The sequence below is a fragment of the Rhinatrema bivittatum genome, chromosome 13 (assembly GCF_901001135.1).
Source record: "Rhinatrema bivittatum chromosome 13, aRhiBiv1.1, whole genome shotgun sequence".
Taxonomy (NCBI): Eukaryota; Metazoa; Chordata; class Amphibia; order Gymnophiona; family Rhinatrematidae; genus Rhinatrema; species Rhinatrema bivittatum.
In genome coordinates, this window is record NC_042627.1 from 45,780,117 (window position 1) to 45,795,183 (window position 15,067).

General features: G+C 43.3%; 1 protein-coding gene across 6 annotated transcripts in view; it reads right to left on the bottom strand.

The window, feature by feature from the left end:
* Positions 1-15,067, bottom strand: part of CGNL1 (cingulin like 1) — a 231,078-nt gene that overhangs the window by 167,621 nt on the left and 48,390 nt on the right. For all 6 annotated transcript variants that reach the window (XM_029574341.1, XM_029574342.1, XM_029574344.1 and 3 more), the window contains exon 4: positions 13,068-13,161. In XM_029574341.1, the coding sequence (XP_029430201.1) occupies positions 13,068-13,161 (94 nt within the window). The remainder of the gene's footprint in view (positions 1-13,067; positions 13,162-15,067) is intronic.

The following is a 15,067-nucleotide window of genomic DNA, read 5'->3' on the forward strand; positions in this document are numbered from 1 at the left end:
ACAAAATGAACAGCAACTTATCATTCAGTTTAGTTTATCGGATTGTTCTCAACAGTTCATTCCAGCACTCTGTAGGGATCAAGAGACATCTGAAATAATGTCTTGCCCAATTTAGGAGGAAAGAAAAACAAAAAATAGACCATTTATGTACGTACATAACAAACACCATTCTGGTATCAGGGATAGGGTACTGCATGCAGGAAGATCACAACACGCCCGGTATCAGGGATAGGGCACTGCATGCAGGAAGATCACAACACCCCCGGTATCAGGGATAGGGCACTGCATGCAGGAAGATCACAACACCCCTGGTATCAGGGATAGGGCACAAGTTCTAGTCACATTGACTGATCACATTACTTTTTTTGTCAAGCTACCAACCATTTCCATTTCCCATATATGAAACCATCACGTCAGTGGGAACCTTGGTAACATGAATAAATAAGAGGGCAGCCAATAGGAATACATATTCATTCCTAAACTGACCTTAACTGACCTGAAAAGTGTCAAATTGTATCATTTTCTGTTAGTGCGCGCTAACCAAAAAAACGATTTTTCACGATAAATCGGGGGAATTTCTATTGTATCGCACTCTTTACCGATTAATGACGATTTAAACCTTATCAGGACGATAATCTAAATCGTTGAAAAACGATTCACATCCCTAGTTCCATCCCCCCTTTTTCATTTTTGTTGCCCTTCTCTGTATCTTTTCTAGTTCTGCTATCTCTTTATTGAGATAGGGCAATCCGAACTGTACACAGTACTCCACGTGTGGTCACACTATCTATACAGAGGCAACGTATTTTCTGTTTTATTCTTTCTTTTTTAGATCATTCCTAACATTCTATTTGCGTTTTCTCTGTCGCCACATCCTGAGTTGAGGATTTCAAAGTATTGTCCACAAGGAATCCAAGGTCCTTTTTTTGGGTAGTAACTCCTAATATTGAAACCAGCATTGTGTACCTGTAGCTGTAAAGGGGAAAGCCAACAGTCATAAGGGGGAAAGCCGACAGTCACTCAGCAGTGCATGGTTCGGAGAAATGTATCCTTGAAAGATACTAATGAAACAGGAGAGTTAGGGCATCCCAACAGAGAGGTTCTATGGAAAGCAAACATAGTCCATGTGCCTATATGTAAAAAATCACCGAAGCTAATGATTTACAGATTATCCCTAACAACTGAAAAGCAGGTTAACACAAACAAAACACACACTTTGAAATGTCTGTATGCAAATGCCAGAAGATGGGAGAAGATGGGAGAGTTAGAGTGTATAACAGCAAATTATGAGATTGACATAATTGGCATCACAGAGACTTGGTGGAATGGGACAGTGCTATATCAGGGTACAAATTATATCGCAATGATAGGGAGGATCAACTTGGTGGGGGTGTGGCACTTTATGTCCAGGAGGGTATAGAGTCCAACAGGATAAAGATCATACAAGAGACTAAATGCTCAGTAGAATCTATATGGGTAGAAATCCCATGTGTGCTGGGTAAGAATATAGTGATAAGAGTATACTACCGTCCACCTGGACAATATGGTCAGACAGATGATGAAATGCTAAGAGAAATCAGGGAAGCTAACCTAACCAATTTGGCAGTGCAATAATAATGGGAGATTTCAATTACCCCAATATTGACTGGGTAAATGTAACATCAGGATTTGCTAGAGACAAAGTTCCTGGATGTAATAAATGACTGCTTCATGGAGCAATTGGTTCAGGAACCAACAAAAGAGGGAGCTATTTTAGATTTAATTCTTAGTGGAACGCAGGATTTGGTGAAAGAGGTAACGGTCGTGGGGCCACTTGGCAACAGTGATCATAACATGATCAAATTTAAACTAATAACTGGAAGGGGGACAATAAGAAAATCTGCAGGTCTAACACTAAACTTTCAAAAGGGAAACTTTGATAAAATGATGAAAATAGTTAGAAAAAACTGAAAGGTGCAGCTGCAAAGGTTAAAAGTGTTCAACAGGCATGGACATTGTTTAAAAATACAATCCTAGAGGTGCAGTCCATATGTATTCCACACATTAAGAAAGGTGGAAGGAAGGCAAAACAATTACCGTCATGGTTAAAAGATGAGGTGAAAGAGGTTATTTTAGCCAAAAAACATTCTTCAAAAATTGAAAGGATCCATCTGAAGAAAATAGGATAAAACATAAGCATTGTCAAGTTAAGTGCAAAACATTGATAATACAGGCGAAGAGAGAATTTGAAATGAAGTTGGCCATAGAGGCAAAAACTCATAATAAAAACTTTTTTAAATATATCCGAAGCAAGAAACCTGTGAGACTCGGTTGTCCCATTAGATGACCAAGGGGTTAAAGGGGTTCTTAGAGAAGATAAGGCCATTGCAGAAAGACTAAATGAATTCTTTGCTTCCGTGTTTACTAATGAGGATGTTAGGGAGATACAAGTTCTGGAGATGGTTTTCAGGGATGATGAGTCAGACAAACTGAACGAAATCACTGTGAACCTGGAAGATGTAGTAGGCCAGATTGACAAACTAAAGAGTAGCAAATCACCTGGACCGGATGGTATACATCCTAGGGTACTGAAGGAACTAAAAAATGAAATTTCTGATCTATTAGTAACCTATCATTAAAATCATCCATTGTACCTGAAGACTGGAGGGTGCCTAATGTAACCCCAATATTTTAAAAAGGCTCCAGGGGCGATCCGGGTAACTATAGACCAGTGAGCCTGACTTCAGTGCCAGGAAAAATAGTGGAAACTATTCTCAAGATCAAAATCGTAGAGCACATAGAAAGACATGGTTTAATGGAATACATTCAACATGGATTTACCCAAGGGAAGTCTTGCCTAACAAATCTGCTTCATTTTTTTGAAGGGGTTAATAAACATGTGGATAAAGGTGAACCGGTAGATGTAATGTATTTGGATTTTCAGAAAGCGTTTGACAAAGTGCCTCATGAGAGGCCTCTAAGAAAACTAAAAAGTCATGGGATAGGAAGCGTGGATTACAAACTGGTTAAAAAAGATAGGAACCAGAGAGTAGGATTAAATGGTCAATTTTCTCAGTGGAAAAGGGTAAACAGTGGAGTGCCTCAGGGATCTGTACTTGGACTGGTGCTTTTCAATATATATATAAATGATCTGGCAAGGAATACGATGAGTGAGGTTATCAAATTTGCGGATGATACAAAATTATTCAGAGTAGTTAAATCACAAGCGGATTGTGATACATTACAGGAGGACCTTGCAAGACTGGAAGATTGGGCATCCAAATGGCAGATGAAATTTAATGTGGACAAGTGCAAGGTGTTGCATATAGGGAAAAATAACCCTTGTTGTAGTTTCACGAATTTAGGTTCCACATTAGGAGCTACCACCCAGGAAAGAGGCATCCTAGTGGATAATACTTTAAAATCGTTGGCTCTGTGTGCTGCAGCAGTCAAAAAAGCAAACAGAATGTTAGGAATTATTAGGAAGGGAATGGTTAATAAAACGGAAAATGTCATAACGCCTCTATATCGCTCCATGGTGAAACCGCACCTCGAATACTGTGTACAATTCTGGTCGCCGCATCTCAAAAAACATATAGTTGCAATGGAGAAGGTACAGAGAAAGGCAATCAAAATGATAAAGGGGATGGAACAGCTCCCCTATGATGAAAGGCTGAAGAGGTTAGGGTTGTTCAGCTTGGAGAAGAGACGGCTGAGGGGGGATATGATAGAGGTCTTGAATGAGTAGATGTGAATCTGTTATTTACACTTTCGAATAATAGAAAGACTAGGGGGCATTCCATGAAGTTAGGAAGTAGCATATTCAAGACTAATCGGAGAAAATTCTTTTTCACTCAACGCACAATAAAGCTCTGGAATTTGTTGCCAAAAGATGTGGTTAGTGTAGCTGGGTTCAAAAAAGGTTTGGATAAGTTCTTGGAGGAGAAGTCCATTAACGGCTATTAATCAAGTTTACTTAGGGGCAGATTTTATAAAACTACAGGCGCGCGTACTTTTGTTCGTGCACCAGGTGCAAACAAGAGTACGCTGGATTTCAATAGATACGCGCGTAGCCGCGCGTATCTGTTAAAATCCGGGGTCGGAACGTGCAAGGCTGCCCAAAATCGGCAGTCTGCGCACGCCGAGCCGCGCAGCCTGCCTCTGTTCCCTCCAAGGCCACACCGAAATCGGAGCGGCCTTGGAGAGAACTTTTCTTCCACCCCCCGCACCTTCCCCTCCCTATCTAAACCTCCACTACCTTTGTTGCACAAGCTACGCCTGCCTTAACTTGCACGCACCGGGCCAGCCACCGGTGTGCCATGGTCCGGTCCAGGGGCTGGTCCGGAGGCCGTGGCTACGCCCCCGATGACGCGCCGGCCGCAACACGCCCCCCAGGAAAGCCCCGGGGGTTTGTGCGCGCCGGCAGCCTATGCAAGATAGGCTCGGCGTGCACAGGGAAGGGGGGGGGGGGTTGGGGTAGGTTTTCGGGGGTTACGCGCATAACCCTTTGAAAATCTACCCCTTAGGGCAGAGCTTTCCAAAGTGTGTGTCCCGACACTTTAGTGTGTCGCCTGCAGTGTGCCGGTGTGTCGCGCAAGCCCGGTGCACGTGACACACCGGCAAGTGGGAGCCAATGCGGCCGCCGGTGGACCTCATCCCACTGGCGGCTGAGTAGTAAAGTATCGCTGTGCTGTGTGCCGGAGACGCACAGCAGGAAGATCGGCGGGGCCGTGGTGGAGCTTATGTCACCACGGCCCGAAGAAAAATGTCATGCAGGTGCTCCTCCTCCTTCCTGCCCACGCGGCCCCGGAAGAAAAATGTTGCCGGAGCCGCACGGGAGGAAAGCAGGAAGATCAGGTGCTCCGCCTCCTTTCTGCCAGAGCTGTGTGGGCAGAAAGCAGGAAGAGCAGGTGCTCCGCCTCCTTTCTGCCTGCGCGGCCCCGGAAGAAAAATGTTGCCGGAGCCGCGTGGGCAGAAAAGAGGAAGAGCAGGTGCTCCACCTCCTTTCTGCCCGCGCGGCCCCGGAAGAAAAATGTTGCCGGAGCCGTACGGGCAGGAAGGAGGTGGAGCATCAGCCACTTGCAGAAGAGGAGCAACGTTGTTGCAGCGGGCGAGGAGGAGGCCAGGTAGCAGGGTCTCCACCGCGGATCAGCCCGAGAAGATCAGAGTCGCCGCGATCGGCCGGAAAAGATCAGGGCCGCTGCAGAGCCCATCCTGCAGCAACCCATGAAGAGGAGGCCCAGAGGTAAGAGAGAGGCTGAGGGCCCGATGAGTTGTGTGCGTGTATGAGGTGAGTTGAGAGATTGGGTGCGGGAGTGAGGACCTGAATGTTTGCAGAGACAGCATGTGACAGCCTGTGTGTGTGTATGTGTGTGTGAGAAAGACAGCATGTGGGAGTGAGAGCCTGTGCTTGAGCACGACAGCATGTGGGAGTGAGAGAGAGCCTGGGTGTGTGAGAGTCAGACAGCATGTGCAACAGAGAGACTTGTGTATGAATGACTGTATGAGAGAGAGCATGTGACAGTGAGAGCCTGTGCTTGAGCAAGACAGCATGTGGGAGTGAGAGAGAGCCTGGGTGTGTGAGAGTCAGACAGCATGTGCAAGAGAGAGACTGTATGAATGATTGTATGAGAGAGAGCATGTGAGAGCTGTGTGTGTGTGTGAGAGAGAGAGAAAGCATGTGAGAATGAGAACCTGACTGAATGTATGAGGGAAGAAGATAGATGGAGAGAAAAGAAATAGAAAAAAAGACAATATGAAAGGAATTGGAAAAAAAATAAAAAGGGAAGGTGGAACAAAAAAAGCCTGTGACCAACCATTTAGAAAACTAAGATCAGACAGCAAAGCTAAAAAAAAAGAAATAAAATTACTTTTTACTGATTGGCACATTTATTTATTTTTTTTTATTTATTTAAGGTTTTTTTATACCGGCATTCATGAACTCGTTCACATCATGTCGGTTTACAGAAAACAGGGGTGCGAAGAATACAACCAAAAAACATAATAAAACGTGATGAAAAGAAGCAGTTACAATTAACAAGGGCTAATGAACTGGGATTGTAAGAAATAAAGAGAGATAGAGGGGTTAATTATATACAAATGTACAATATAAATATGGAGTCCAATATATACAGCTTCTGAGCAGAGAAATTATTGATGGTGCATGTTAGGTGGAGTTCGGGAAGGCTTGCCTGAAAAGCCATGTCTTTAGCCTTTTCCTAAAGGTTAGGAGGCATGGTTCGTTTCTGAGATCTGGAGGGATGGAGTTCCATAACGGTGGTCCTGCTGTGGGAAAGGGCTCGGTCTCTTAAGGTGCTGTGCTTAGTGGTTTTCGTGGGTGGAACAATGAGGCATCCTCTGTAGGCTTCCCTGGTCGGTCTTGTGGATTTGTGTAAACGGGGCGGAATTTGTAGGTCGATTATGGTATGTTGGTGAATGATTTTGTATATCAAGGTGATGGATTTATAAATGACTCTGAAATGGATTGGTAACCAGTGGAGGTCTTGTAGAACTGGGGAGATGTGGTCTCTTCTCCTAGTGTTAGTCAGTAGACGGGCTGCTGCGTTTTGAACCATTTGGAGTGGTTTTGTGTATGAGGAGGGGAGGCCAAGTAGAGTAGAGCTGCAGTAGTCCAGTTTAGAGAAAATGAGGGCTTGGAGGATGGTTCTGAAGTCTTTGGCATGGAATAGTGGTCTTATCCTTTCTAAGACTTGCAGTTTAAAGAAGCAGTCTTTGGTGGTTTTATTGATGTGGGCTTTGAAGTTCAGTTTATTGTCGATTAGCACACCTAGATCTCTCACGAGTGGTTTGTAGGTTGGTTGGGAGACAGGCTGTGAGATTGTTGTCAGGAGTTATGAGTAAAACTTCAGTTTTGGCAGAGTTTAGTACCAGGTTTAGGCTGTTGAGGAGGCTTTTGATTTCTTGGTGACAGGATTCCCAGTATTCGAGGGTTTTTGAGTATGATTCTTTGATGGGTATCAGGATCTGAATGTCGTCTGCATAGAGAAAGTGTATTAAATTGAGGTTGGTAAGGAGTCGGCAGAGTGGTAGGAGGTAAATATTAAAGAGTGTGGGGGATAAAGAGGAACCTTGTGGGACTCCGATGGTCGAGTCTTGGCGTGATGATTCTTTATTATGGATTTTTACCTTGTAGCCTCTGTTGGTTAGAAACGATTTGAACCAGGAGAGCGCTAAACCAGAGATACCTATCGCAGCTAGCTGGTTGATGAGGATAGCGTGATTTACGGTATCGAAAGCTGCTGAAAGGTCCAGAAGGATCAATAGAAAGGATTGTCCTTTGTCTGTACCTAAGATGAGGAGGTCTGTAAGGGAGGTAAGTAGGGATTCAGTGCCCTGATTTTTGCGGAATCCATGTTGTGAGGCGGATAGAATTTTGTTGTCTTCAATGAAGTCCGATAGTTGGGTGTTCACAAGCCTTTCCATAATCTTAGCTATGATAGGAAGATTAGCTATTGGACGGTAGTTGTTGGGGTCTTTTAGGTCCAGGTTGGGTTTTTTTTAAAAGTGGTTTGAGTGAGGCTTGTTTGAGGTCTTCTGGGAAGGAACCTTGGGAAAGCGAGCAGTTGATGATGTCCGCTAATGTTTTGGAGATGGTGTCTGGTATTGAGAGGAGAAGTTTTGTGGGTATATGGTCTGCCGGGTGCGAAGATGGTTTCATTCTTCTAAGCATGGTTTGGATTTCGGAGGAAGAAGTAAGTTCAAACATTTCTAGATGAATGTTTTTGATGTGAGACATTAGAGCTGGTGTTGGGGGGGCGATATTGGAGGGAAGTTGAGTAAGAAGATTTGTGATTTTGTTTTGAAAGAAGAGAGCGAGTTCATCTGCTTTGGCTTGAGCTTGATTACTAGGGCATTCTGGTGAGGGTATTTGAGTGAGGGAGGAAACATAGTTGAATAGAGCTTTCGCGTCAAAGACTAAGTTGTGAATTTTGGAGGCGAAAAAGTCTCTTTTTGATTTGGAGGTGCAGGCCTTGTATTGTTGTAGCGTGAGTTTGTAGGCTGAGAGTGTGCTAGCACTAGGATTTTTCCGCCAGTTAGATTCCTTTTGTCTTAGATATTGTTTTTAGCCTTCTGAGATCGTCGGTGAACCATGGTTGTTTTTTGGAGGCGTCTGGGTGGGATTTTTTTGTTGTTAGAGGGCAGAGCTTGTTGGCTATGGATTCTGTGATAGTATTCCAGGATTGTAAGGCAGTATTGGGATCGGTGAGAACTATAGCAGGAAGGTGTTTGGTCAGCTGATTGGTGAGGTCGTCGGGGTGGCAAGATTTTCTGTAGTTAATCTTTGGTAATGTGCAAGAGTAGCACTTTCTCCATGCGGATCTCACAATGTACGAGATCAACATGGAGGAAGTGGAAGCCCACGGGGCCTGCACAGAGGAGGCAGCAGAATGGGCTTCAGTGCCAATAGCAGCAATCAGCGCCTCCCAAATAGCCATGTGGCAGCAGTGACAGTGGCAGCAGAGGAATGAGAGAGGCTCCGAGGTTGCTGGCAAAAGAAAGAGAGGGGGTCTGCCTTTAGTGTGTGCATGTGTATGAATGGGAGTCTGCCTGGGGGTGTATGTGTGTGAATGCATGGGTGCCTGCCTGAGGGTGTGTCAGTGCATGAGAATGTATGGGTGTCTTCCTGGGGTTTGTATGTGTGAGAATAGATGCCGGCCTGTGTGTGGTGTATGTGTGTGTGTGTGAGAATGAATGTGTGCATGCCTGGGGGATGGTGAGGGAGTGGTGTGAAAATGAATGGGAGCCTGCCTGGGGGTCAGTGTCAGTGTGTGAGAATGACTGGGAGCTTGCCTGGGTGTGTGTGTGTGTGAGAATGATTGGGAACTTACCTGGGTGTGTGTGTTTGTGTGAGAATGATTTGGAACTTGCCTGGGTGTGTGTGTATGTGAGGGAGCCAGAGCGAGTGTGTATGAGAAAATCCAGGGGAGTAAGAGTTTGTGTGTGGAGGGGGAGAGAGTGTCTTAGAGCCTGAGAGTGTGTCAGTGTCTGTGAGAGCGAGAGGTTATGGTGGGTATAAGAGCATGAATGTGTATGTATGTATGTGACAGTGTATGTGTGAGAGAGAATGGACATGTGAGTCTGTGTGAGAGAGGATAACCTCCTAATCCTGGACAATATCAGGGTGACTGGAAATCAAGAGCTCCCACGTATGGACAGCAGGGGCTTTTTAAAATCCTTATTAGTTTTAATTATTGGGTGTTATTTGATATATGTGCTGTTTTGAAATATTTTATTGGTGTTTGGGAAATTGTAAAAAATGTATATGATTTTAATTAATAGAAATTCTATTTATCAGTAGTTTTAAAATATTCTTTTATTAGTATGGTTTTACTATTATAACTGATGCTTTGTTTTTTTATTTTATTTGTTTTATGAGGAATGGTGGTTCTGTTTTTCCATTGTTAATACACAGAGTCTGGCTTCTTGGGGTTTCCATTTCAGTTTTTGTTTAATTTGTGCTCCTTTATTTTGTATTCTGTATTTGGTGAGGGTCTGTCTCTGCTCTGTGTGTGTGTGACCATGATGAGAGATTCTGCTAGCATAGGGATCTATAGCAATCGGGTTTGTTTTGTTTCCTCAGTAGGTGGTGTATTGGTATTCTAGGACCCAATGTAATATTTACCCTTGCTTTTTCACAGGTAGGGGTATTGTTGTTTGAGTCCTTGGTGTTATTACTGTTATGTTACAATGGGATTGCAGTATAGATTTTGAGTGTCTTTTTTGCGAGGTTTTATTTTAGTTCACAATGTGCCTGGCAGAGGAAGGTGTTTGTGCTGCTGTTACTGTGAGGTGACACCAGCATTTGAAAATATCTTTTACTATGATGAGCTGTAAGGGAAACATCCAAGCTCCATTGTTTGGGGGAATTTCAGTGGATGCACAGAGTTACAGAACTGGAGGTGCAGGATTTATATTGACATTCTGTCCCTTCCTATAAATTCCAGATTTCACTCTCATAGCCATATAGAATTAGTTGAATGAGGCTATCAAATAATTATATAGTGTGAAACTGGCCAGCTTTTTAAAATTATGCAGAAGACCCTTTGGACTTTCTTATTAACACCAAATATTCAAATCTGTGTTCATCCCATCAAGCTCATATATCTCATTAAAGAGGTAAATTGAATAACACAATAACTTTGTTTTATTATTGTTACTCATAAATTAGAACAATAACATTAATCTTGGAATATTATATAGTTTTAATATAAATGAAAGGTTTTCACAAGATAGGTTGTGTCGTGAAACATTTTATTATGTATATATTTAAGGAAACATACATAAATTGTCGAAATACATTTCATTCGTTTAACCTTTAACCTCCGGTTTGCTAGTAGACTGAATTACTGTGTCCCGAAATTATGTTTGTCTAAAGTGTCACCAACATGAAAAGTTTTGAAAGCTCTGCCTTAGGGACTAGCCACTGCTATTAATTGCATCAGTGGCATGGGATCTTCTTAGTGTTTGGGTAATTGCCAGGTTCTTGTGGCCTGGTTTGGCCTCTGTTGGAAACAGGATGCTGGGTTTGATGGACCCTTGATCTGACCCAGAATGGCAATTTCTTATGTTCTTATTATTTTTTCCTCTATGTGCATCGCATTGTACTTTCCCACATTAAATTGCACTTGCCATTCAGATGCTCAGTCTTCTAGTCGTGTTAAATTCTTCTGCATTTCCTTGCTACCTGCCGGTCTTAATAACTTTGAAAAGTTCTGTCATCCGCCTAGATGGATTTTTTAATCTTATTAGCAGTATATAAAAACTTTTAAATAAATAAAATAAATCTGCACATGTGACCCTCCCCCCCCCCCTCACTTGTTATTCCCTCTTCCAGGTCCCTTCACAGATCCCTGTGGCACTCCACTAATGACTTTCTCATTTGGAATACTGACACTTAGCCCTATCTACTGTTTCCAGCCTTTTAAGCAGTTACCAATCCACAATAGGACACTGCCTCCTATCTCATGACTTTGTTAAAATACAACCTCATTTCAGTTGTTTCTTTATAAAGTCTTTCTGGGCTCTAAATTATGTAATTAAGACCCAGCAGAAAACTAGACCTGCATTTTGTTTAAAAACTTTCATTACAAAAAAAAAAAATTTAAAAATGTTTCCCTGCAGGAAATCCTGAGCTATATACATAATTCATTTAATCTCAGTGAACAGTTGCAAGTTTGTATTAAAATAGTACTTCATGACTGTTTCCAGGAGCCAAAGATGTCCCATGTTATAGGTACATCAGCATCAACACGGTTCCATCAAACTTTTATGAGTCAAAAGATTCTACATCAACTCAATTTGACAAAAATTAGAAATCCAAGGTGAAAACAAGAGAAAGGAATACCCATTTCTAAACATTTCTCCAGATATTTCTGACTAAGAATCTGCAAGACTTGCTTAATACTATTCTACCTCTGTGAAGGCTGTAGAATGGAATAACTAGTTACTGGAAGAGGAGATGTTTACTTCAGAAAAAGCTATAAAGCAAAGTCATTAAAAACACAGAGGTAGATCTTTAAAAAGTACGCTCGCGCACTTTTGTTCGCGCAACCGGCGCAAACAAAAGTACGCCGGATTTTATAAGATACGCACGTAGCCGCGCGTATCTTATAAAATCCGGGGTCGGCGCGCGCAAAATCGGCAGCCTGCGCGCGCCGAGCCGCATAGCCTGCTTCCATTCCCTCCGTGTCCCCCCACCTTCCCCTATCTAACCCACCCCAGCCCTACCTAAATCCCCCCCCTACCTTTGCTGTACAAATTACGCCTGCTTGAGGCAGGCGTAACTTGTGAGAGCCGCCTCGGCATCCCCCGGCACAGGCCGCAGTGCCGGGGGACTCAGGACCGCCCTCCCGGCCCGCCCCCGAACCGTCGCCACGCCCCCGGACCCGCCTCAGACCATCCCCTGACCCCCAGACACGCCCCCAGCCGGCCAACACGCCCCCCAGCCCCTTACGCGCGCTGGCGGCCTATGCAAAATATGCGCGCCGGCACAGGGCTTTTAAGATCTACCCCTAAGAGTTCTAGGGGTCAATTCCCACATCAGGATTTGGGCTCACACCATGCGTAGGCAGTGCAACGCACTACTCAGAAATCACTACTCAAGACTGTAGCTATCAATGACGACAAAAAAAATTATTACACTGAAAACCAAGGTTAACCGCAATATCCTGGTCAAATGACGTTCTCCACAGGGAAATTTTGCAGCATGCTTAAGGACCTTCATTTTCAGTTTTTATTTTCATTTCTCTGGGAATTCTTCAATGCTTATCACAAGAACAAAAATGATATTTTTACCTGAAAAATGACAAATGATTTTTTCCAGCACTTTGTCTTGCTTTTGTTTTAATAAGCACTTATAAAAACAGAAAATGAAAGTCCCTGAGCATGCTTGCTATTAATTATTAAGTGGCAAGTGCTGCATGGGGCCAAGCAGGAGTTTGAGTCTAAGGCTGGGCTTCTGCTCTCCGGGCTAGCCAGGATTAGGATGCTGTGCAGGGATCTTTCACAGACCCTGGGAAAGTGAGTACCAGTCATCACATAATGGTGACACCTATAGAAAAAAAAAAAGCCAAGTGAATCTGGTCCCTGATGGCCGGACTTGGGATTCATGTTAGTCAGGTTTTGAAGGAAGCCAGAATGAGTGATCCCCGATATAGTGCTGATGCTGTAATGGCTGAAAATAAAAAAATACAAGGAGCATGGGGGAGAAATACTGTCATTGCTGCCACAGTCCTCCATAATGTGGTTAGAGCAAAGAGAGTTTATGAAGTATTTCAGAAATCTGTTTGTATAATCCATGCCTCACACACTTTTTTTCCTATCAGTAGGAGACAGCATTCGTAAATTAGGAAAGAAATCGAACTAGGGCAAATGTTGTGTTTTGAGTTGGTTTTCAGAGGCATTCATAATTACCAAGATATTTACTGAGAAGTAAAACAAACCACACAGTTTCACCATTATCGACACAAATTCTACATTTAGCTTTCAGGAAACATGCTATAGTTATATTGCTGGTCTTCCGCACACTGTAAAATACAATAAATGAAAAAAAAAAAAAGTTTACTTACTTTTGTATTCCCAGCAGCTCTGGACTTCAATGTCTGGATTTTTTCAAAAACCAAATTGACTTTCCTTTTTGTGGCATCATCGTTATCAGTGCTCCTGAAATGTGTAAATAATACAGTTTAAGAATCTAAGGCATTAATGATTTGTTCCTACTGTGATAAAATCTGCATCCCAATACATGTCGCCCATGGGAAAAAACCAAAAACAAAACAGCACTAAAATATATTCATTCAAGAATACCTGAAAGAAATTGTTTTTTTTAATCAATTCAGCTACACTCATTTGTGCTATTATATAATGTACTTAACACGTACATTACGTTAATGCTGAAATTTGTGGATCTGTTCACCTTATTACTCAGTGTTTCTTGCAGTAATTTCATAATTTATCAAAAAAAAACCTTGGACCCATGTATAAAAGCTTTTCCCACATGTATTTACTGTATGATATTAAAACATTTATTGGACAAATACAAATTATCTATGTAGGTAAGCCAGGCAGTGTTGCACGGTGTGCATTTGTGTGCCACAATTCTTTACAAACTTGTGAATTTTAGTTAAAATCCTATTGATATCACTCTATGGGAAAATGTTAAGATTACTTACCTGGTAATCTCCTTTTCCTTAGTGTATGCAGATGGACTCAAAACAAATGGGTAAAGTGTGCTCGTGCTAGCAGTTGGAGACGGATCTGACGTCAGCACAGGTACATATACCCCCACAGGAAGTGAAGCAATTCAGTAATCTTCCTTGTAAAAGCTGTTATAGCCATATGTGTACTGACCGATCGATTAATCAACAGGATTACCCTGACCAATTGATGGTAGCTGGAGACCGCCAGTGTTCTCAACCGGAAGGCGTCGACACCCGGCAGGGTGGAAGCCCTATTATAAGCAAAACATGGCTTACCGTGAGTCAGCGAATCCCCATGTATACCGGCAGCCGGGCGGGATGCTGAGTCCATCTGCATACACTAAGGAAAAGAAGATTACCAGGTAAGTAATCTCAACATTTCCTAGCGTGTAGCAGATGGACTCAAAACAAATGGAATGTACAAAAGCTACTCCCGGACTGGGCGGGAGGCTGCCTGAGGACCGTTTAGGATTGCCCTCGCAAATGCTGTGTCCTCCCTGGCCTGAACGTCCAGACGGTAGAATCTGGAGAAGGTATGGAGGGAGGACCACGTCGCCGCTTTGCATATCTCTGCAGGCGACAGCAGATTAGCTTCTGCCCAAGAGGCTGATTGTGCTCTGGTAGAATGAGCCTTGACCTGTAGAGGTGGTGGTTTTCCTAAGAACATAAGAAATTGCCATGCTGGGTCAGACCAAGGGTCCATCAAGCCCAGCATCCTGTTTCCAACAGAGGCCAAAAACCAGGCCACAAGAACCTGGCAATTACCCAAACACTAAGAAGAACCCATGCTACTGATGCAATTAATAGCAGTGGCTATTCCCTAAGTATAATTGATTAATAGCCATTAATGGACTTCTCCTTCAAGAACTTATCCAAACCTTTTTTGAACCCAGCTACACTAACTGCACTAACTACCTTCTCTGGCTGCCTTGATAACTTCTTTAATCCAGCGGGCGATGGTTGGCTGTGAGGCCGCTTCCCCTTGCTTCTTCCCGCTGTGCAGGACGAACAGGTGGTCCGTCTTTCGTACTGCTTCTGACATTTCCAGATATCTGGACAGCAGTCTGCCGATGTCGAGATGCCGTAGAATTCGACCTTCTTCCGATTTCTTCAAACCTTCTGTGGTAGGCAAGGATATGGTTTGGTTGAGGTGAAAGTGGGAGACCACTTTGGGTAAAAAGGAAGGAACCGTACGAAGATGGATAGCCTCTGGAGTGATTCTAAGAAATGGATCACGACAGGATAGTGCTTGTAGCTCTGAGATGCGGCGTGCTGAACACACAGCCAGCAGGAACACCATCTTCAAGGTTAACAAACGGAGAGACAGGCCTCGAAGGGGCCTGAAGGCTGATCCCGCTAGAAATTCCAAT